Below are 24,763 nucleotides of genomic sequence, written 5' to 3'. Positions count from 1 at the left end.
TACGTTTTTGATGCAGTCCTGTGCATTTTTCCCCTTCTTTTTTCTTAACAATAACTAAAGACACTGGTGTTCCATTCCTTTTTTGATGCGTTTATGTCCGTTCTGATGAGTTCCAGTGCGTTTTTGATGCTTTTTAAAGCATTCCAGTACAGTCCAGTGCAGGAAAAATGCAGCATTCACTACTTTTTTTTTTCTGGAACTGGTACACACTGGAACTGCAAGCACTGGTGTGAACTGTGCCAATGGAAATCATATAACCTTCTTTCCTTGTCAAAAGAAGTTTATTGAGTATACAATATTATAAAGATACATAAAGTAAGTTTACAAGGATCTATAAAGTAAGCTCATTGTTTTACAGTAGGGTTTATATAGGTAAATATCATGAAATTTCAAATATTAAACATTGGGTTCACGTAAACCTAAATTAAAGATATATATCATTTCCTTAGTTACTTTTGTAGGTATTTAAATTATTTATACCTACTATACATATTGTTTACAGGTAGAGTGTATATAGGTCAAATAAATTCTGATAATGAGCTTTAATCGTAAGGTGGAGAAAAGGAAAGAAAAAGAAGAAAAAGGGTAGAAAGGCAGAGGTATGGTCCACAAGGTTGTCCCGCTCGTCAGTTTATTATTCTTTTTAGTTCTCTTTGAAGCCTTAGAATGGGTGTCTCTGTAAGTCATTTAATCTGCTACCATGGCAACAGGACAGAGTCATTGAAGTTTGACAGGAACTGTTGTTTTATCCAAGGATGCCAAAGTTTTTCAAATTTTGGAATTTGATTTTGATCGATGGCTACCATCTTAGCATGGGACATTGTATTATTCATTCTGTGAATTGTTTCTGCTAGTACCAATGTAGGAGATTTCCATGCCTTGGCCACTGTTTGTTTTGCAGCCGTTGTTAGTTGGATCATAAGTTTGAATTGAGAGAGTGTTAACCATTCCGGTTTTAGATTAAGTAAAGTTATATAAGGATCTGGTTGTATTATTTTTTTAAATATTTTAGATGCAATCACGAAGACTTCCTTCCAGAAGGTTTGGATTACTGGGCACGTCCACCATATGTGTAAATGTGTGCCTATTTCTGGGCATCCATGAAAACAAAGAGCTGAGGTATTAGGTGAATATTTTGCCACTCTAGTGGGTACAAGGTACCAGCGAGTCAGGACTTTATAATTTGTCTCCAGTGCTAAGATGTTGGGTGAAGATGACTTAGATGTGAGCCATATGTTAGACCAGTCCGTGTCTTCTAAAGTTCGTCCCAGGTCCTCCTCCCACCTCTGAACGTAAGAGGGTCTATTAAGATTTGGTACTCCATATAATTGATTATAAAGTGATGAAATTGTACCTTTAGCAAATGGATCTTTTGTACAGATTGATTCAAAAATGGATAATTGGGATAATGGTGTATCCCCCTTTAGGAATGGTGTATAGAAATTTTTGATTTGGAGATATCTAAATATCTCAGAGTTTGGTAGATCATATTTTTCTCTAAGCGATGGGAATGAAAGGAATGATTTAGATGCTATGAAGTCATTTAGTATCTGAATGCCTGATGTTGTCCAAGCTTTAAAAGAATTTGGGTAGATCCATGCCGGATAAAAGGCCGTATTTCTGATAAAAGAAAGGAGAGGATTGTGTGGAGATTGTAACTGATATTTGGTTTTTAGTTTATCCCAGAGAGATAAGAAGTGTTTAGTTATGGGATTATGAATTTTAAAGCGGTCTTTAGGATCAAGCCATAATAAGTTTGATATTAATAGAGGGTCATTTTATGAAGCCTCTATAAATACCCATAATGGGATTTCCTGTTTTGCATGGTATTTGGACAGACTGGCCAAATGTGCTGCTCTGTAGTAGTTAGTAAAATTAGGGTATCCCAGGCCTCCTTTATTTTTGGGAAGATGTAGTGTGTGTATAGGTATACGTGGTTTAGAAGAGCCCCATATAAACGAAGTTGCTCTTTTTTGTACTATTCTCAAAAAATAGGAAGGAATTGGAATAGGGAGGACTCTGAATAGATAAAGCAATTTGGGTAGAATAGTCATTTTGATTGCATTAATCTTCCCTATCCAGGATAAAGGAAGTTGCGACCATTGTTTTATTAGATTTGTGATCTGTCTTAATACAGGAGGATAATTGGTTGAGAATAAGTCAGAATGAGATGCTGTTAAATGAATTCCAAGATATGGGATTGATTTTTCTGCCCATGTGAATGGGAGTGCAGCCCTAGCCGGGATCAACTCCATGTTTGTGAGTGAAATATTAAGCACTAGGCATTTCTTGGGATTAATCATAAGGCCGGATAGGGCTGCAAATCCATCAAGAGCTGGTATTAAGTTAGGACCAGAGACCTGTGGTGATGATAGAAAAAGTAATATATCGTCTGCAAATATACATAATTTGTGTGTGATACCTCCTACTTCAATGCCAGTTATAGTTTGGTTTGTTCTCATGTATTGGGCTATGGGTTCGAGTATAAGGGCAAATAATAAGGGAGATAATGGGCAACCCTGTCGGGTACCTCTTTCGATATTAAAGGCATCAGATTTGTATCCAGCATATTTTATATAGGCTTTGGGTTTATTATATAATGCTTTGATCCATGTTAAAAAGTGGGGTCCAAAACCCCATTTTTGTAATGAATATTGCATATATTGCCAGGATACTGTGTCAAATGCCTTCTTAATATCGAGAGATAGAAAACATAAAGGGATTTTCCATTTTTTAGCAATATGTGCCAATAACACTGCCCTGCGTATATTATCGCCTGCCTGTCTATTTGGCATGAAGCCTACTTGATCTCTATGTATTAATTTTCCTATAATGCTATTGAGGCGTTTTGCTATTATTTTTGCTAATAATTTAATATCAAGGTTTAACAGAGAGATAGGCCGATAATTCACACAGGAAGTATCATCAGAAAGGGGTTTTGGGATCATACAAACAATTGCCATTAGTGTTTCTTGCCGAAAAGAATGTCCATCTAGAAGTTTGTTAAAAGTTTCAGTGAGAATGGGAGAGAGTATTTCTGAGAATGTTTTATAGTATAAAGCCGAGTAGCCGTCTGGGCCTGGTCTTTTGTTAAGTTTTAGGTCTTTTATGGCGTTAGCAACTTCATCTATAGTTATAGGCTCATCCAAACTGCTTTTTTGATTCTGAGATAACTCAGGTAAGGTTATTTTTGAGAAGAAGGATTCAGCCTCTGTAGGATTAAATTCATTGTTTGTCTTGTATAAAGTTGCGAGATGTGAGTGAAATTTATGGACTATTTTAACTGGATTACAAGTATAAACATTTTTTGATAATTTCAAACGTATTGGATTGAAAGATTTGTTAGTTGAATTTAATGCCCGAGCCAAATATGTACCTGGTTTGTTTGTATTCATGTAGAAATTGTGTTTGGAGCGTTTGAGGGATTTATCAACTGACTCAGTGAGAAATAGATCGTATTCCAATCTAGATTTTTCCAGATGAGATTTTGTACTCTGAGATGGATTATCTTGGAATGATATGTAGGCTGCATTAAAATTGAGTTCTAGTTTTTTTGCTAGATTTTTGCGTTCCCGTTTAAATAGTGCCATTTGTCTTTGTATTGTACCACGCAAGACAGGCTTATGAGCTTCCCACAGTGTTATTGGGGAGATGTCTGTTGTATTATTAATTGATATGTATTCCTTTAAAGCTTGTTCAATGGCCATCTGATGTAGTGGGTGTTTGAGCATTATGTCCGGTAAGTACCACGTTGAGTCATGCGCTTTTGGTATGGCTGAGGCTATAGTAGTGTATACTGCATTATGGTCAGACCACGGAATCGGAATTATATCTGATGCAATAATTTCTGGTATCATTCCTATTGTTAGAAAAATATGATCTATTCTGGTGAAGGTTTGATGAGGGTGCGAGAAATAAGTGAATTTCTTTTTCATTGGGTTACTTTCTCTCCATGAATCTACCAGATTGTATTTGGAAAGAAGTTGAGAAAAAGGTAATCTAGAGGTTATTTTGGATGGTGTAAAAGGTGATTTATCTAGAAATGGGAGGAGGACCTGGTTCGAATCCCCACACATTATCACTGTTCCTATTTTGTGTGTATTAATCACTTGTAATATATGTGAGAGGAATGGTGTAGGTTGTTTGTTAGGAGCGTAGTAGGAAATCACCGTGATTGCTGTATCCATTATATAACCCATGAGTATCAGGTATCTACCTTCTGGGTCTTTAATTTCTGATGATAAGGTGAATGGTGTGGATCGGTGAAATGCAATTAGAGTTCCCCTTTGCTTGGTACAGGCAGAAGCCGTGTAAATTTGTTGATAAAAAGGAGAAATATATTTTGGAGTAGAATCTTTGGTAAAGTGTGTTTCTTGGACGCATACTATGTGAGCCTTCTTGTTATGGAAAGTACGGAAGGCTTTGGTCCTTTTTTGAGGGACATTTATTCCCTGAACATTCAGGGAAAGTATATTCAGTGGTGCCATGGCAACAGATCAAATAGTTTTGACTTACTTTTTGTTATGCAGAGCTGACTGCGCAGATCAACCTGTGTGGACTGAAGAGATGAAAAGATAGAAAAGAAACCAGTGAATTCTGGAGTAAAGAGTAAACAAAAAACATATGAGATTAGATGATACATTGTATAAATTATTTTTTGCAAGTAATCACAATTTACCCGTGAAAGAGAATAAATATCTCTCTCAGGGGAATAAGTGCCTTCGTCACACTCCCACATAATATGGTTGGGAGAATGAGGAGGGCTAATGGGGGTACACGGATCTTCCGCTTACAGGAGAGAAGTGCTATGTCAAAAGACATCAAAATGATGATTCATTAATTGGAGTGCAGAATATAGTTTTTGTTGAAATTATTTATTCCAGGGTGGTTGTATATGGTTAGTTTTGCCCTAGGCTAAATAATTCAGTTAGAAAGGTACTGTTAATAACATTGGTATTGATGAAGATAGTTTGAATTATTTTGGGATTTTAACCCTTTTAGAGTAAACAATTACATATTTTATTCATATGTAACTGTTTAGAAATGTTAACTCATAAAATTGAGGTTGTATTGCTTCAGATTAGAATAAACAAAAACATAATTCTAGGAACTAGTTAGGTAATAATATATTTGTTTTAAGAAAAGAAAGAAAAAGCTTCCATTACTTCTGGATTATTGAACATATTTGTCCTAAAAAGTAATAAATCTATTGTTATTACCTGATAATATATAACTGAACAAGAATTTCCTTATTTCACTTATATATTCTAAGGCTATATGAATCAGAAGTAATAAGAAATATAACTGGAATGTAACATGATCCCACACAGTGTGTGACTATCAGAATGCAGTTACATTCAGTTATAAATACAGGTTTTTTATAGAGAACCATCTCTTAGTATAATAAATGAAGAGATATCAGGAATTAGGATGTCAGTCCATTGAATCTTCTTGATCCATGGATGATGTGGCATAACGGCCTCTTTTGTGAGAATGATGATTCCCATTTTGTTCTGAAATTTTCTGGGTGCTGCCTGAAAGTGAAGATGATGCCATTCTTCTGCGTGTGGGGGTGTTTCTGCTTGTGGGTTCTGTCAGATTTAATTTTAAAAGGGTTTGTTGTAGTTCATCTGCTGATCTGCTTCTGTAAATTGTACCTTGGTAGTTAAATCTGACTGAAAAGGGGAAACCCCATTGATACATAATGTTGTGGCGTTGCAGTTCCATTAGTTGGGGTTTCATGGATCGTCTTTTAGTAATAGTAAGTTGGGATAGGTCAGCAAAAATTTGATAATTGTGTCCTTGAAAATTAAGTTCCTTTTTTTCTCTTGCAGCAATTAGTATTTGTTCTTTCGTTCTGTAATAATGAAATTTTGTGATTATATCACGTGGGGGTCCATCTTTCTTTTTGGCTGTGAGGGCTCTGTGTACTCTGTCCAGTTCTAAACGTTCAATAGGGATATCTGGCTTTAGTTCTTGTAATAGAGCAGTAATAGTAGATTGCAGGTCTGTCACAGTTTCAGGTATTCCCCTTATGCGCAAGTTTGAACGTCTGGCTCTATTTTCGTAATCTTCGAGCTTAGTTTGAAGTATTAAATTCTCTTTTTTTAATTGTTCCAATTCTGTTATATTTTCTTGGGTTGTAATTTCAATTTCATCCATTTTTATTTCTAAGGCTGCGGTGCGGTTTCCCAGCTCTCTTATTTCTTTGGTTAGGCTTTTTGTTATTTGGTCTGAGGTTTGTTTTAAAGCCTTATGAAGCATCTTTTCAAATTGTAATAATATTACTGGGGATGCTGAGGAGGCTTGTGGAGAAGTTTGTGAGAGGATTTGTTCTGTATCTGACTCAAATGGAGAGTCTTGCTGTGACATTTTCTGTCTGTGAGAGCGCCCTGATGCTGTATATTGTGAGGTGACTGGAGCTGCTTCAGCTGCAGTGAGTGCCTGTGAGCTCTTTGTGAGGTGATTTTTATTTCTGCCACGGTTTCCTCCCAGTACCATATTTCCTGCCCAAACTTTCACAGTTTGTTCCCTGGGGCAAAAAGGTTCAAATGGATACCTTTTGAGCCTGCAGGCTCCGCTTTGTCCTTCTCTTCTCTCCTCAGCGGTGTGGAGCTCTAACAATGCATGTCTGCTCCGCTAGGCTCCGCCTCCTGCCCCCATATAACCTTCTTTCCATGCGTTTTTGATGCAAAAAAACGCACTGGACTGCATGTGGTGTGTAATATCAGGCACCACGAGGTACTTGCATGCAATTCTATACTTATAGAGTGCACCAGGAGCACTAAAACTCGAAACACTCAAAACTCTTCCAGGCGGTTAACACCTGCACAGTAACCTCTACTCCACTTGTTGCTCAAAGAGGTCTTGAGTAACATTGCTGCACTAACTTGGAGGTTCTGGTGGTGGGAGAAGACAGGGCCAGGCACCTACCTATAGATATGCATTTTAGTGTCCTCCAGATTTTTGGATTTTCTAGAATTGAGTGCAGGATCCCAGAGTTGTCTTCTACTGCATGTAAGTGACAGTTTTATCAGTGCATGTTCACTTTGCAAAAGTTCATTTCCACTTTGCAAGGTAAATTTCACCCACCTTAGTGGATTCATTGAAAATTCACTTTCTAAAGAATACCTAATCATGTGCAAGGAAAAAACAACTGGATGATGGCAATCAGCAGAGCTTCATCTGTCACTAAGCTAAGATAAAAAACCCTTGCAAAGTGAAAATTTACTTTGCTAAGTGAACAGTCTGCTTGACAAAAGTAACTTAACTTCAAACCCAACTCCAGACAGATACAAAGGACACAAATTAATGTAGATCAGTATCCTTTAATACATGATTAAAGTGTTACTAAACCCATAACAGTAAAATCAGACTGTATGTGTAGTAAAGCATGTTTGTTATACTCACTTTGGAACCTAAGGGGTTAATTCCCTGCATTGTTTAAAAAGGCTGTTTGATCCTGTATGCTGTATGATCTTGCATGGTCTCCAAAACATCTCCGGATAAGACAGAGTGAGTGGCGTTAGTCTGCACATGCTCAGTTTGGTGTGAATTGCTAGAGAGTTTTTTTCTTCTTAGGAGAGTGCATGTGATCAGCACAGGGCCAATCAGCACTGTCCAGACAGGGTCAGGGGTTCTGCATCCTTATAGGACAGTCAAGCTACAAGCTTTGACCAGACACTGAAAGAAGTCATAAGATTGCTATATACTGCTGCTAAGGAAAGGTATTTAGCAGTTTATATTTACTAACATACTTGCATTTCCATGTTCTGTGTACTGTGGGAGACCAGATATAGTGAATGCAGGGTCATGGGTTTAGTAACACTTTAAATATATATGTATTTTTTTTAAATGCAGGCACAGAAAGTACATGAATTTGTCTTCGTATCAGCATCCTATAGTCACTGTACAGCAGAGTTTAGACGGGGGAGCAAGACACAATAGCCAATCTTTGCTGTGCAAGGAACATACTAAAAAAGAGGAGAGTGCAGAGCACAGAGTGATAGAGAGATGAGATCATTAGTCTACTGTTTCTCCTTTCATTATCCATTTACTGTACATGCTGGGGAAAGGACAACACTTGTAAGTGTTACTCACCTACTGTAGTAGAGAAAAATCAGGTCTCCTCCCCCACCAGACAAGGCTGTGCGGTGTGGCAGAAATCTCAGGACTGAATAGACAAAAATATATATCTTTTAGCAGGTATTTGCTGTTTGCCTGGGGTTCTGCTTTAACCATATCATAAGTGGATTGCTGAACTCAGGGTCCAGTGGCTGCAACCGATTCTGATGTCACTGAACAAAGTATGAACAAATTCAGTACAAGCCTTGTTAACTACTATTGCATTGACTCTCCCTATGCAGCACAACCACTTGTTGAATTTTCTACCCACCAATTTAATCAAACCATATTAAATATTATTTCCTAATTTTATTTTAAATTCGACATTTCAAAAACTGAGCACAAACCCTCAGATTAAGCAAATTATTATTAAGTTAATAAGTATTAGTAGATTCAGAGATATAGGATGCTAGTCCAGCTTGACACAGCCCCTTCAACCTCCCAATCTTCCCTGAGGTCACCTATCAGATTAAGGAACCAAAAGGAAGTTTTGGTAGTATAAAAAAAAAAAAAAAATATATATAAATATATATATATATATATATATATATATATATTTATGCATTTTTTTTTATCATATGCTCTATATAAATTGCTCAGGGTTTTGGCATGTTTGCTGTAATTATTTAGACGCTACTAAATCTAAAACAAATTATTTATATACTGTAAAGTTTCATAATAACCACTTTAACTCTTTATATCCGAACACCCCCTATAGATTTTTAAGTTTCTGCTATAGGCCTATTCATTCGGCAATAACTTTGTTGTTACATAAGTTAACAAGATAATAAATATATAATTTTTTTGAAGAACAAATAGGATTTTTGTTCTGTGATATTGTTTTGTGAAAATACTTTTATTTTTTGTCGTCCATAGGAAAAAAACAACTTAAAGCGGGGGTTCACCCACACCTCCAAAAAAAAAAAAAATATTAAAAGCCAGCAGCTACAAATACTGCAGCTGCTGACTTTTAATACATGGCCACTTACCTGTCCCAGGGTCCAGCGATGTCGGCAGGGGACACCGAGAACCCGCTCGGTTCTCGGCAGCTGCCGCCGCCATCCTAGGTGAGGGAATCAGGAAGTGAAGCATTGCGGCTTCACTTCCCGGTTCCCTACTGCTCATGCGCGAGTCGTGCTGCGCGTCCCAAGTGGTCCCCGCTCTCTCCTGGGAGCTGTGTGTTCCCAGGAGACAGCGCGGTGGGGACGGGAAGAGGCGTAGACTCCCATGGGAGCCTATGCCGGAAGTGGGTGCAAATACCTGTCTTAAGACAGGTATCTGCACCCCCCTCCCCCCTGAAAGGTGCCAAATGTGACACCGGAGGGGGGGAGGGTTCCGAAAAGCGGAAGTTCCATTTTTGTGTGGAACTCCGCTTTAACATAAAGCACTTTTTTTTCTCGTTTGATCCATGGTAGTTAAAAAAAAAAAATAGTGTCTCTGCGGATAAAAGGTATAATTTATTTTTAATATGTCTCAGTTAAGGTTTGTTTCACACTGGCTTCAGCTTGTATAGGAGCAGTGTGAACAGCAAGCTGTTTGTTAAAGCTTTAAAGTACTATTCAACTCCAGTTTGTAAATGTTGAACAGAGATCCTAATGGGAGTGTTGATTGCCACTTTAAATACACTGCTAGCAGGTTTCAGAACTTCTTAAAGCTTATTGAAAGCCTGCTGATGCCTGCTAGCAGCTTGCTTAAAGTGACAATCAACGCTCCCATTAGGATCTGTGTTCAACATTGACAAGCTGGAGTTGAATGGTGCTTTAAAAGCTTCAACAAAGCTTGCTGAAAGCTCTGCAAATGCTTTTTCAAAGCTTGGTGCTTACACTGCTCTTATACAAGCTCAAGCCTGCATGAAACAGGCCTAAAATTCTGATTTGATACAAAGCATTGCACAGCTATTTACAAATGAAATAAAGCTTTTTGTTCTTTCAAGTTTGTACAGGCATACCCCACTTTTAGGTACACAACGAGGTTTATTTACTGAAGCTGCATAGAAACCAATGAGCTTCTAAACCCAGCTTGTTCAATTAGGCTTTAGTAATAAAACCTGGAAGCTCATTTGTTTCTATGCAGAAGTGAGCCTGATTTTGCACTTTCCAGCTTTAGTAAATAAACCCCATTGTGTACTTAAAAGTGGGGTATGCCTGTACTACCTACAAAATTAACAACCATGTTAAACAAAACAAAGTTTAAATATTAATGCATAGGAAAAGCAGAAATAAAAAGCAACAGAAAAATATTAGTTAAAGTGGTGTTCCGGCCGAAAATTATACTTTTTACATAAAAAATACCCCTATAATGCACAAGCTTAATGTATTCTAGTAAAGTTAGTCTGTAAACTAAGGTCCGTTTTGTTAGTTTATAGCAGTACTTTGTTATTTTATAAACTTACAGCAGGCCGTGGCCATCTTAAGTGTGGGCATCTGAAGCCAGACTGTATTTCTTCCTGGATCTCATCCTTGCAGATCTCGCACATGCTCAGTGCAGCAAAAGCAGTGTAATAGGTTTCAGGTCAGGTTTCCATAGCAACGGCAGTGTCAGAGGAAGTTGCCGCCCCTTCCCAGAAGGCATTGCAAACAGAAAATGATGCGATGGGCCACGGCCAAGGAGGAGGAAGTGAAAAATGAATACAGCAGATATACAGTAGGTGCTGAGAAAAAATGTAAAAAAATATCCAATTCATTTACAGTGCACAGTTTAGTGAGGGATGCTGAAGAGTTGTAAAAGTGGGTGGAACTCCACTTTAAGGGGAGAAGAGGAAGTTAATTGAGGCAGATTAAAGTAAACTAAGGGGTTAGGTAGGAACACATTTTATGAAAAAATAAAAAACAAACTTGCTTTAACTGACATTATATGCAAATTAAAGTGCATCCCTTTCATCTGCAGAGTAGATACTAAAGTAACAATGTTATATTGTACCTCTCTATGGGCTCATCCACACTGGCGCTCAGCCCCGTTGTGTGTGAAGAGCCATTAGCCAACCAAAAATGTAAATTTATTTTATTGGGTCTTTAAATAATAGACCAACACAAAGTGGAACATAATTGTGAAGTAGAAGGAAAATTATAAATGTTTTTCAACATTTTTTACAAATAAATCTGTGAAAAGTGTGGTGTGCATTTGTATTCAGCCCCCTTACTCTGATACCCCTAACTAAAATCGAACGGAACCCATTGCCTTCAAAAGTCACCTAATTAGTAAATAGAGTCAACCTGTTAATCTCAGTATGAATACAGCTGTTCTGTGAAGCCCTCAGAGTTTTGTTAGAGAACCTTAGTGAACAAACAGCATTATGAAGGCCAAAGAACACACCAGACAGGTCAGGGATAAAGTTGTGGAGAAGTTTAAAGCAGGGTTAGGTTATAAAAAAAATCCCAGGCTTTGAACATCTCACGGAGCACTGTTCAAGCCATCATCTGAAAATGGAAAGAGTATGGCACCTCTGCAAACCTACCAAGACATGGCCATCCACCTAAACTGACAGGCCAGGCAAGGAGAGCATTAGTCATATAAACAGCTAAGAGGCCCATGGTAACTCTGGAGGAGCTGCAGAGATCGACAGCTCAGGTGGAAGAATCTGGACAACTATTAGTCATGCACTCCACAAATCTGGCCTTTAGGGAAGAGTGGCAAGAAGAAAGCCATTGTTGAAAGAAAGTGATAAGAAGTCCCGTTTACAGTTTGCGAGAAGCCATGTGGGGGACACAGCAAACATATGTTTGGTGGAAGAAGGTGCTCTGGTCAGATGAGACAAATATTGAACTTTTTGGCCACTAAGCAAAACGTTCTGTGTGGTGGAAAACTAACATTGCACATCACCCTGAACACACCATCTCCACCGTGAAACATGGTGGTGGCAGCATCATGTTGTGGGGATGCTTTTCTTCAGCAGGAACAGGGAAGCTGGTCAAAGTTGATGGGAAGATGAATGGAGCCAAATACAGGGCAATCTTATGCAGTGTACACACAAGCGGACTTTTCGACCAGACTGGTCCGACGGACCGAGTCCGGCGGACAATCTGATCATGTGTGGGCTTCATCGGACCTTCAGCAGACTTCCAGTCGAAAATCTGACGGTCTTTAGATTTGAAACATGCTTCAAATCTTTCCGACGGACTCGAGTCCGGTCGAAAAATCTGCTCGTCTGTATGCTAGTCCGACGGACGAAAACCACACTAGGGCAGCTATTGGCTACTGGCTATCAACTTCCTTATTTTAGTCCGGTCGTACGTCATCACGTACGAATCCGTCGGACTTTGGTGTGATCGTGTGTAGGCAAGTCCGTTCGTTCAACATTCAGCAGGACAACAACCCTAAACATACAGCCGGAGCTACAATGGAATGGTTTAGATCAAAGCATATTCAGGTGTTAGAATGGCCCAGTGAAAGTCCACACTTAAATCCAATTGAGAATCTGTGGCAAGACTTGAAAATTGGTGTTCACAGATGCTCTTCTTCCAATCTGACAGAGCTTGAGCTATTTTGCAAAGATGAATGGGCAAAAATTTCACTCTTTAGATGTGCAAAGCTGGTAGAGACATACCCAAAAAGACCTGCAGCTGTAATTGCAGTAAAAGGTTGTTCTACAAAGTAATGACTGAGTACAAATGCTGAATACAAATGCACGCCACACTTTTCACATATTTATTAGTGACAAATGTTGAAAAACATTTATCATTTTCCTTCCACTTTACAATTATGTGCCACTTTGTGTTGGCCTATCACATAAAATCCCAATAAAATACATTTACATTTTTGGTTGCAACATGACAAAATGTGGAAAATTTTAAGAGGTATAAATACTTTTTCAAGCCCAACACACCTGCATATCTGAGTTTGACAGGTGTACAGGGACAGGTGCACTGATCTGGATGCATAGAAGATGTTTTCACCGGGATCTGGCATATATTTTTGTGCATGTCTTAGAACAGAAAAAGAACAAAAAAATGTCTTAGTGGTCAGAATTTGAAGGCACTTCATTTTCTATTGCTGGCCAGTTTATAGTGTTGCTTCTTGGTGATAAAGAGCATTAATCAAAACAGAAAGGCTGAAAATGTTTAATCATATGAAAACTATTAGCCTCCAGTTGTGTGATAAAATTCTCCATAAACTCAATATCCTACAGGCTTCGAATGTACAAGTGTGCTAGAAGCTAGCAACAGTAAGTAACCCTATCTTAGTGCACACCTGCTTTTGCTCTTTGACTGTGACTAGGCCCTACTGCAAAGTACTTCTCTTCTAAAATGTTAAATATTTAATTCTACTAAGTCACTCATTATCTGCTAAATTCCACGCTGAGAATATGACACTCTTGCTGTCTTTTGAGTTGAAGTACAGGACTGCAATGTGTTTTAAGCCCCTTGATCACTGGAGAGGTTAGAAGTCATCCTGTTTAATTCTGCTAAACCCGCAAATAGCAGACTTGTAAATCCACCTAGATGTCAGATTGAAGTTGATAGCCTGTAATCCTCTGACTATTAAATATTCAGAATAAATTGAATTTCCACAGCCCTGGAACAAATCGTTCAACTGAAAAATTGAGAGATTAGAGAAAATCTTGTCATTTATGTGGTTCAGCTTTTACACAAATAAGTTACACAAATTGGTATGGAACTTTGACAAATGGCAGTGGACATTTACAAATCTGGAGGCAGTGATGTGTGATCTTTTATTAGTCAGCAGCTTGTGTATAAACTATTCATATGATGTAGTAATGTCCTCTAAAATCTTCTATAGGTTTAGACCTGGTATTTCTGATGATATACTCTAAAATCATTGATTACGTGCATATGATGCATATTGTACATACAGTATCTCACAAAAGTGAGTACATGCCTCACATTTTTGTATGTATTTTATTATATCTTTTCATGTGACAACACTGAAGAAATTACACTTTAATACAATGTAATGTAGTGAGTGCACAGCTTGTATAACAGTATAAATTTGCTGTCCCCTCAAAATAACTCCACACACAGCCATTAATGTCTAAACTGCTGGCAACAAAAGTGAGTACACCCCTAAGTGAAAATGTCGAAATTGGGCCCAAAGTGTCAATATTTTGTGTGGCCACCATTATTTTCCAGCACTGCTTTAACCCTCTTGGTCATGGAATTCACCAGAGCTTCACAGGTTGGCACTGGAGACCTCTTCCACTCCTCCATGACGACATCACGGAGCTGGTGGATGTTAGAGACCTTGCTCTCCTCCACCTTCCATTTGAGGATGCCCCACAGATGCTCAATAGGGTTTAGGTCTGGAGACATGCTTGGCCAGTCCATCACCTTTACCCTCAGCTTCTTTGGCAAGGCAGTTGTCGTCTTAAAGGTGTGTTTGGGGTCATTATCATGTTGGAATACTGCCCTGCTGCCCAGTCTTCAAAGGGAGGGGATCATGCTCTGCTTCAGTATGTCACAGTACATGTTGGTATTCATGGTTCCTTCAATGAACTGTAGCTCCCCAGTGCTGGCAGCACTCATGCAGCCCCAGAACATGACACTCCCACCACCATTTTTGACTGTAGGCAAGACACACTTGTCTTTGTACTCCTCACCTGGTTGCTGCCACACACGCTTGACACCATCTGAACCAAATAGGTTTATCTTGGTCTCATCAGACCACAGGACATGGTTCCAGTAATCCATGTCTGCTTGTCTTCAGCAAATCATTTGCGGGCTTTCTTGTGCATCATCTTTAGAAGAGGCTTTCTTCTGGCATTACAGCCATACAGACCAGTTTGATGCAGTGTGCAGCGTATGGTCTGAGCACTGACAGGCTGACCCTCTATCCCTTCAACCTCTGCAGCAATGCTGGCAGCACTCATACGTCTATTTCTCAAAGACAACCTTTGGATATGACACTGAGCATGTGCACTCAACTTCTTTGGTCGACCAGGGCGAGGCCTGTTCTGAGTGGAACCTGTCCTGTTAAACCACTGTATGGTCTTGGCCACCATGCTGCAGCTCAGTTTCAGGGTCTTGGCAATCTTCTTATAGCCTAGGCCATCTTTATGTAGCGCAACAATTCTTTTTTTCAGATCCTCAGAGAATTCTTTGCCGTGAGGTGCCATGTTGAACTTCCAGTGACCAGTATGAGAAAGTGAGAGCGATAGCACCAAATTTAACACACCTGTTCCCATTGACACCTGAGACCTTGTAACACTAACAAGTCACATGACACCGGGGAGGGGGAATGACAAATTGGGCCCAATTTAGACATTTTCACTTAGGGGTGTACTCACGTTTGTTGCCAGCAGTTTAGGCATTAATGGCTGTGTGTTGTGTTATTTTGAGGGGACAGCAAATTTATACTGTTATACAAGCTGTACACTTACTACTTTACATTGTAGCAAAGTGTCATTTCTTCGGTGTTGTCACATGAAAAGATATAATAAAATATTTACAAAAATGTGAGGGTGTATTTACTTTTGTGAGATACTGTATGTATGAAAATATTGTTTTAAAAATTGTTAAGGCTAAGTGGTAAGGCAGCCAAATAAATTATGTAATTTAACTGTAACTGGTAATTATACTAAAGCTGTCACTAGTATAACAGAAAGTAACCTTTAAATATACCAGAGAAAACAATGCACTTCATTGGGGTAGTTTCATAAAAATAATAGAGACTGTTCACCTTGCAAAGTGAATGTTCTCTTAGCTAGCTGAATAGGATGAAACTGTGTTCACTTCAATTAATCGATTGTTCGAAAGCAAAAATCCATTTCCCCTTCACTTTATTATCCATGCTAAGTAAAAATTGACTTAGTATGGTAAAGTGTTCATATACTTCAAAAACTTTTCAACATTAAAGTGGTTCTAAAGGCTGAAGGTTTTTTTACCTTCATGCATTCTACGCATGAACATAAAAAACCTTTAGAGTGCAGCTCCCCCTCAGCCCCCCCTAATACTTACCTGATCCCCATCTCGATCCAATTCTGACCCGGGTCTCTCCCTCCTCATAGACTGAGACACAGCAGCAGGGGTCATTGGCCATTTTTTTAAATTGGATATTTATTCAATGTTGTTCACTTTGCACACAATAAATCTCTTATCTGTCACTTTTACAATTTAGGGGGCAAAGGATTTATGTTCACAGTAAAAGACATTCAGGCTGGAGTTGTCTGCTATCATCATGATGACAGTGATACGACCAAAGACTTTGTCACTTTCCGAATCTTTGATGGCCGCCACAGTATTAGACACAAGTTCCCAATTAACATACTCCCTAAAGATGATAGCCCACCTTTCCTAATTACAAACACTGTCATTGAGCTTCCAGAAGGTCAGACTGTTCTCATACAAGGCTCAATGCTCTGTGCCTCCGATATGGACTCAGGTGATGATTACATACGTTACAATATAACCAAGAAATCAGCAGCTGGGAGCATTATGAAGAAACCAGGACAAAAGGCATTAGGTATGACAATATTATTATTCATAACATTTTTGCATATGATTGATCATATTATTTATGCAGAATTTAAAGATAGTTTTAAAACTTCTATGCACTAAAGAGAAAATCTACCTCACGGGGGTCATATGCAGAAATAAAAACCCAACAGAAGTTGTAACTCTTTTTTTTATAAAAAAAATGTCTGCAGTGAAGTCTTAAATGTGCACTCTTCAATTTTTCCATTGTATGAAATATAGAAATGTTTACATTGACCACTAGAGGGAGTTCTGTGCTCAACCTTAGACCATCTTTAACCTCCCTGCTTGACATCTATTGAAATAAGATTTAATACACACATGGAGTGCATTCATTGCAAGTTGACAGGCTGATAGATTTGCAGTATAAAAAAGGAGCAGTAAAGCACACAATCACTGTGTAGTACTGCAAATCAGAAAACTGAACATGACAATGTAATTAGCATATAAAGCAGTTACCATGTGTAGACATAGAAAAATGTTTTTAAAGCATTGATAACATTTTTTACAGCAACCTGATGATTTTTTAGAGAGCTACTTATATTGTAAAACAGTCCTGGCATTGTTAATGTTCAGGTATAAAGTAGGACATGTTTAATCTTATGGCAGTCTTTGTCTGAGATTAATGATGAACTGTTGAAGCGCTCTAACTTTTATTCTATATTTCCTTCTGTCAAAGCTTATCCTGTTACAACTTTCCTGCAAAGAGACTTGTTTAATGGTTTCATATATTACAAGCATCATGGAGAGGAAATCTTTGAAGATTCTTTTGAATTTATTATGTGTGACAGCCATACGCCCCCTAACCTCTCTGGTCCTCAGGTATGTAAGGAGCGATTGTTAACTGCTCCATCGAGTGTTCATCTAACTGATACATATCTCTCCTCTCTCAAACCTGTTATTCTACTGAAAATCTAACATCTTGTGAAAGTCTTATTATTCTTCAAGCTGATCTTGTTTTGAATACTCTCTAACAGTGATTTTAACAAGTTTCTATAGGAATTCACTATCAGGATTTCTTTGCTTTGTAATTGAAACCATTATACTCAGGAGGGGATTTATAAATTAGACCGTTCCCTAGTAATGGTAGAACAATTTCCTTCAAATATATAGATTTTTGGTCAGACGTTGATTTTCTATAGAGCAACTGACTATCTTATTTTTTTCTTTTTTCGCTTTTGGGGTAGATTTACTAAATTCAAATAGGCTGTTTACTTTGCAAGGGAAGTTGCACTTTGCAAGGGAGTTTTCTACAGAGCTTAGTTAACCAGTTGCTGCCCACCCACTGTCAAATGATTGAGGGACAGTGCGGCTTTCGTTCTGAGTGGACGTCATATGATGGTGCACCACAACGACTGGTCTCATGTGCCCGTGGGGGTGCACAGTGCGGCGAACGTGGTCACGCTGTGTCCTTTTTTGTTGAGAGCCGCTAACGTAGCTCTTTAACCATGTAAGTGGCTATGTCCAATCACAGTCGGTCACATGTAAGTGCCGTAAATCGGCTCACCTCGCCTCACACTGACAGAGTGTGTGGCGAGGAGAGCCGATCAGCGACATCTCCTTGCAGAGGAGAACAGGGAAGGTAATCAGGGCACTGATCATCAGTGCCCTGATTACAGTAAAGCTGCAGCAGTGCTACCAATCAGTGCCCATGGGTGCCACCAATCAGTGCCCATGAGTGCCCATCGGTGACACAAATCAATGCCCTTTACTGGTGCCAATCAGTGCTACCTTTTAGTGCCCATCAGTGCCTGTTCATCAGTGCTGCCCATCAATTCCCATTAGTGCTGCCCATCAGTGCCGCCCACCAGTGCCTATCAGTGCCACCGGTCAGTGCCCATCAGTGCTGCTTATCCATGCTGCCTATCAGTGCCCACCAATGCCAACTATCAGTGCCCACCAGTGCCGCCTATCAGTGCCCACCAGTGCCACCTATCAGTGCCGCCTATCAGTGCTCATCAGTGCCACATATCAGTGCCCATCAGTGCAGCATAATAACTCCTCCTCATCAGTGCCACATAATCAGTGCCCATAAGTGGCACCTCATCAGTTCCCATAAGTGCTATCTGATCAGCGTGCATCAGTGAAGGAGAAAAATTACTTATTTACAAAATTTACTAACAGAAAAACTTTTTTTTTTCAAAAATTAATAAAAAATAAAAAAACCCATCAGTGATTAAATACCACCAAAAGAAAGCTCTATTTGTGTGAAAAAAATGATCAAAATTTAATTTGGGTATAGTGTTACATGACCGCACAATTGTCATTCATTCAAAGTGCGACAGCGCTGAAAGCTGAAAAATGGCCTGGGAAGGAAGGAGGTGAAAGTGCCCAGTATTGAGCTGGTTAATGTAGTGTAACTTTACTTTGCAAAGAATACCCAATCACGTGCAAAAAGACAGTACTTTTGATAGCACATAATTGGATGGATGTCAGTGGAACTTCGCCACTATCACTAAGCTTTGGGTATAATTTCCTTGCAAAGTGAACAATACATTTGCTCTTAGTAAATCAATACCTTTGTCTTGTTGCCTTCTGAAACATACGGGTTGATTTACTAACGACAATTAGACTGTTCCCCTTGTAAGGAAACTTATTTTTTCCCCAAAGCTTAGTAAATGAAGTTAAGCTCTGCTAACTTCCATCCAGTGGTGTAGCATGGGGGGTGCGGGGGGTGCCGTGGCCCCGGGCGCGAAATTTAGGGGGGCGCAATTTCGTGCCAGTAGTGTCACTATTGGCTGCCTCCTCCTAATTTCTTTTCCTGTGTCCCCCGCGCTCCGCCGCCATGTCTAGTGTTTTGCGCCCTGTGATTGGGCGTATGGGGGTCATGTGCGGCGTGGGGCTGGCCTATCCGCGATCACAGTCGCTCCTGAAGTCCCGCCTCCGCACATGACCCCCATTCGCCCAATCACAGTGCGCCGGGAAAAATGATTATGGCGGCCGGAGCGCAGGGGAGACGAGAGTGTGAGCGCCGGGGCAGATGTCTTCTCATCCTCCAGACCGATGCAACACAATAAGGTAAGAAATAGATAAACGGGGGGGGGGGAGAGAAGAGACAGGCGCCGTATATTTAGTGTCAGTATAGGAAGACTAGGCAGGACAGTATAGTGTATAGTGTAGTGGACAGTGTAGTATAGTGTAGCGGTCAGTATAGCGGTGTGGACAGTGTAGTATTGTGGTCAGTACAGTGTAGTGGACAGTATAGTGTAGTGGTCAGTATAGTGTAGTGGACAGTATAGTGTAGTGGACAGTATAGTGTAGTGGACAGTGTAGTGTAGTGGACAGTGTAGTGTTGTGGTCAGTGTAGTGTAGTGGTCAGTGTAGTGTAGTGGTCAGTACAGTGTAGTGGACAGTGTAGTATTGTGGTCAGTATAGTGTAGTGGACAGTGTAGTGTAGTGGTCAGTGTAGTGTAGTGGTCAGTGTAGTGTAGTGGTCAGTATAGTGTAGTGGTCAGTGTAGTGTAGTGGTCAGTGTAGTGTAGTGGTCAGTGTAGTGTAGTGGACAGTGTAGTGTAGTGGACAGTGTAGTGTAGTGGTCAGTACAGTGTAGTGGACAGTGTAGTATTGTGGTCAGTGTAGTGGTCAGTGTAGTGTAGTAGTCAGTGTAGTGTAGTGGACAGTGTAGTGTAGTGGTCAGTACAGTGTAGTGGTCAGTGTAGTATAGTGGTCAGTGTAGTGGTCAGTACAGTGTAGTGGTCAGTGTAGTATAGTGGTCAGTGTAGTATAGTGGTCAGTGTAGTATAGTGGTCAGTACAGTGTAGTGGACAGTGTAGTATTGTGGTCAGTATAGTGTAGTGGTCAGTGTAGTGTAGTGGTCAGTATAGTGTAGTGGTCAGTGTAGTGGTCAGTGTAGTGTAGTGGTCAGTGTAGTGTAGTGGTCAGTGTAGTGTAGTGGACAGTGTAGTGTAGTGGACAGTGTAGTGTAGTGGTCAGTACAGTGTAGTGGACAGTGTAGTATTGTGGTCAGTATAGTGTAGTGGTCAGTGTAGTATTGTGGTCAGTATAGTGTAGTGGTCAGTGTAGTATTGTGGTCAGTATAGTGGACAGTGTAGTGTAGTGGTCAGTACAGTGTAGTATTGTGGTCAGTGTAGTATTGTGGTCAGTATAGTGTAGTGGTCAGTGTAGTATTGTGGTCAGTATAGTGTAGTGGACGTACAGTGTAGTGGACAGTGTAGTATTGTGGTCAGTATAGTGTAGTGGTCAGTGTAGTATTGTGGTCAGTATAGTGGACAGTGTAGTGTAGTGGTCAGTACAGTGTAGTATAGTGGTCAGTGTAGTATAGTGGTCAGTACAGTGTAGTGGACAGTGTAGTATTGTGGTCAGTGTAGTGTAGTGGTCAGTGTAGTGTAGTGGTCAGTACAGTGTAGTGGTCAGTACAGTGTAGTGGTCAGTGTAGTATAGTGGTCAGTGTAGTGGACAGTGTAGTGTAGTGGTCAGTACAGTGTAGTGGACAGTGTAGTATTGTGGTCAGTATAGTGTAGTGGTCAGTGTAGTATTGTGGTCAGTATAGTGTAGTGGTCAGTGTAGTATTGTGGTCAGTATAGTGGACAGTGTAGTGTAGTGGTCAGTACAGTGTAGTATTGTGGTCAGTGTAGTATTGTGGTCAGTATAGTGTAGTGGTCAGTGTAGTATTGTGGTCAGTATAGTGTAGTGGACAGTGTAGTGTAGTGGTCAGTACAGTGTAGTGGTCAGTGTAGTATTGTGGTCAGTATAGTGTAGTGGTCAGTGTAGTATTGTGGTCAGTATAGTGGACAGTGTAGTGTAGTGGTCAGTACAGTGTAGTATAGTGGTCAGTGTAGTATAGTGGTCAGTACAGTGTAGTGGACAGTGTAGTATTGTGGTCAGTGTAGTGTAGTGGTCAGTGTAGTGTAGTGGTCAGTACAGTGTAGTGGTCAGTACAGTGTAGTGGTCAGTGTAGTATAGTGGTCAGTGTAGTATTGTGGTCAGTATAGTGTAGTGGACAGTGTAGTGGACAGTGTAGTGGTCAGTACAGTGTAGTGGACAGTGTAGTATAGTGGACAGTGTAGTATAGTGGACAGTGTAGTATAGTGGTCAGTGTAGTGTAGTAGACAGTATAGTGGTCAATGTAGTGTAGTTCTCAGTGTAGTGGTCAGTATAGTATATTGGACAATATAGTGGTTAGTGTAGTTCTCAGTGTAGTGGTCAGTGTAGTGTAGTGGACAGTATAGTGGTCAGTGTAGTATAGTGGTCAGTATTGTATAGTGTAGTGGACAGTGTAGTTCTCAGTGTAGTGGTCAGTATAGTGGTTAGTGTAGTGGACAGTATAGTGGTCAGTGTAGTTCTTAGTGTAGTGGTCAGTACAGTGTAGTGGTCAGTACAGTGTAGTGGTCAGTACAGTATTGTGGTCAGTGTAGTATTGTGGTCAGTATAGTGTAGTGGACAGTGTAGTATAAGGGTCAGTACAGTGTAGTGGACAGTGTAGTATAGTGGTCAGTGTAGTATAGTGGTCAGTGTAGTATAGTGGTCAGTGTAGTATTGTGGTCAGTGTAGTGTAGTAGACAGTATAGTGGTCAATGTAGTGTAGTTCTCAGTGTAGTGGTCAGTATAGTATAGTGGACAGTATAGTGGTTAGTGTAGTGGTCAGTGTAGTTCTCAGTGTAGTGGACAGTATAGTGGTCAGTGTAGTATAGTGGTCAGTATTGTATAGTGTAGTGGACAGTGTAGTTCTCAGTGTAGTGGTCAGTATAGTGGTCAGTGTAGTGTAGTGGACAGTATAGTGGTCAGTGTATTTCTTAGTGTAGTGGACAGCATAGTGTAGTGGTCAGTGTAGTGTAGTGGTCAGTGTAGTGTAGTGGTCAGTGTAGTTCTTAGTGTAGTGGACAGTATAGTATAGTGGTCAGTGTAGTGTGTAATGGTCAGTATAGGAATCAGGTAAGTCAGTACTATTGTATTTGAAGGGACTCGGGGAGTGATAAAAGTCCGCAGGTTAGGGGGGGGGCGCAAATTACTTGCCTTGCCCCGGGTGCTGACAACCCACGCTACGCCACTGCTTCCATCATCCAAACATGTGCAGGAAAAAAAAAAACATTTTATGTTTCTTATAGGTGATTAGAAGTAGGAGTATTTTTGACAAAGTGAAATTTCACCACATTTACTAAGCTTTGGGGAAAATCCCATTGCAAAGTGAACAACCTATTTGCTTTTAGTAAACCAACCCCACAGTCTTGAACTGGGCTAGCATCTCAGAAGGGGATGTTGGCAATTGTTCACCATCTGAGTGTTCAAGGTGTTGCTGCTCAGAGGATTTTTTGAGTCATGCAGCAGATTGGAGCACTACAAGGTGGAGGTAAAAGGCGCCATCCTGCCTATTTTCTCAAAGGCATTTTGTAGTTTAGGTTTTTCTTCCATTGTGCCCCATGGCATAGGTTTCATAACGTTTGATTCCAAAATCTTCTCTTGACAGATGTATCTATTAAACTTCACTTTCAGTCCAGTGCTAATAGTATTTAGGATGAAGGAAGAGAATGGGTCTTCCCAGCAGGGACGTAGACACTATGAAACCCTAGCAGGGGGTCTAACCCTTTTACGCTCTATTAAAAACAATGTAGTGGCACTTTAGCACACTTCCACGTCCACTAAATAGTGAAAAAAATTGCATATACAGCATGGCAATCTATATCCCTTTCCAATTCAAACAAATACGACTTAATAAAATAATGGCTTGCACAGATTATATTGTAACCCAAAACCTGTTTTTTTTTGTAAATAAGCTATTTGCCAACCATTAACAATACTTTGACAAATGTAGTGATCAAAATGAGTGATTTGCCAAGAAAAATGAAAATCACTGTTACTTTTTCTGATTGTAGACTGTGATTATACATATAATACCGGTGGATGACCAACTTCCCAAGGAAGTTCCGGAAACTGTTCGCCATTTGCTTCTTAAAGAAACAGAAATTGCTTACATTACAAAGAAACAGCTACATTTCATAGACACTGAGTCTCCAGAAAGAGAACTTATTTATACTGTGACTACTCCACCATGCCGATCATCAGCATCCAGGTAACAATTGTGCTTTCCTAAATTCCAATTTTCTCATATATTCCACCACTGTACAGGCTGAAACCACCACATTAAAAGCCTCCAGACTTGTTTAAATGATTTATGGAGAAATGTATTTACCGTATATACTCGAGTATAAGCCGTCCCAAGTGTAAGCTGAGGCACCTTATTTACCACAAAAAACTGGGAAAACTTATTGACTCGAGTATAAGCCGAGGGTGAGAAATGCAGCAGCTACTGTAAGTGGAAAAGAGGGTCAACAATGGCCATCTGCACTGTGTCCATTGCAGCCTCCCTGTGCAGATCTACCTACCTCACTGTGTGCATTGCAGCCTCCCTGTGCAGATCTACCTACCTCACTGTGTCCATTGCAGCCTACCTGTGCAGATCTGCCTACCTCACTGTGTCCATTCAGCCTCCCTGTGCAGATCTGCCTACCTCACTGTGTGCATTGCAGCCTACCTGTGCAGATCTGCCTACCTCACTGTGTCCATTCAGCCTCCCTGTGCAGATCTGCCTACCTCACTGTGTGCATTGCAGCCTCCCTGTGCAGATCTGCCTACCTCACTGTGTGCATTGCAGCCTCCCTTTGCAGATCTACCTACCTCACTGTGTGCATTGCAGCCTACCTGTGCAGATCTGCCTACCTCACTGTGTCCATTCAGCCTCCCTGTGCAGATCTGCCTACCTCACTGTGTGCATTGCAGCCTCCCTTTGCAGATCTACTTACCTCACTGTGTGCATTGCAGCCTACCTGTGCAGATCTGCCTACCTCACTGTGTCCATTCAGCCTCCCTGTGCAGATCTGCCTACCTCACTGTGTCCACAGTATAAAATCTCCAAAAACACTGCGCTTACTCTGTACAATAGCAGCTCACACAACAAACAAGGAAATTTGTAAATAATGCAGGTGTATATAGTGTAGCGCTGATTAGGATAATGATTTTTACAGATTTCAGAGAAAATCAATATATCAAAGAATTGTTCATAACACCATGTATTCCAAATTGAAAAGGAACTCCAATAAGCATCTATTGCATATAAAGCCTGAAAATAAAATGAAAGTCCCGCATAGGTAATGGAGTTATACACCCCGTGGATACCAAACTGAAAAGAAGTGATATATAATAAATGGATCCTCCGTATGGAAGCAATGCAGGCTTACCGGAACTGTTGGACTCAGAGA

General features: G+C 40.0%; 1 protein-coding gene across 2 annotated transcripts in view; it reads left to right on the top strand.

Annotated features, from left to right (window-relative positions):
- FREM1 (FRAS1 related extracellular matrix 1) overlaps positions 1 to 24,763 on the top strand; it is a 267,168-nt gene that overhangs the window by 83,781 nt on the left and 158,624 nt on the right. For both annotated transcript variants that reach the window (XM_073635658.1, XM_073635669.1), the window contains exons 9-11: positions 16,195 to 16,539; positions 17,230 to 17,372; positions 23,381 to 23,577. In XM_073635658.1, the coding sequence (XP_073491759.1) occupies positions 16,195 to 16,539; positions 17,230 to 17,372; positions 23,381 to 23,577 (685 nt within the window). The remainder of the gene's footprint in view (positions 1 to 16,194; positions 16,540 to 17,229; positions 17,373 to 23,380; positions 23,578 to 24,763) is intronic.

Source organism: Aquarana catesbeiana, linkage group LG01 (genome assembly GCF_042186555.1).
Source record: "Aquarana catesbeiana isolate 2022-GZ linkage group LG01, ASM4218655v1, whole genome shotgun sequence".
Taxonomy (NCBI): domain Eukaryota; kingdom Metazoa; phylum Chordata; class Amphibia; order Anura; family Ranidae; genus Aquarana; species Aquarana catesbeiana.
This window is presented reverse-complemented; position numbering and strand designations above follow the sequence as displayed.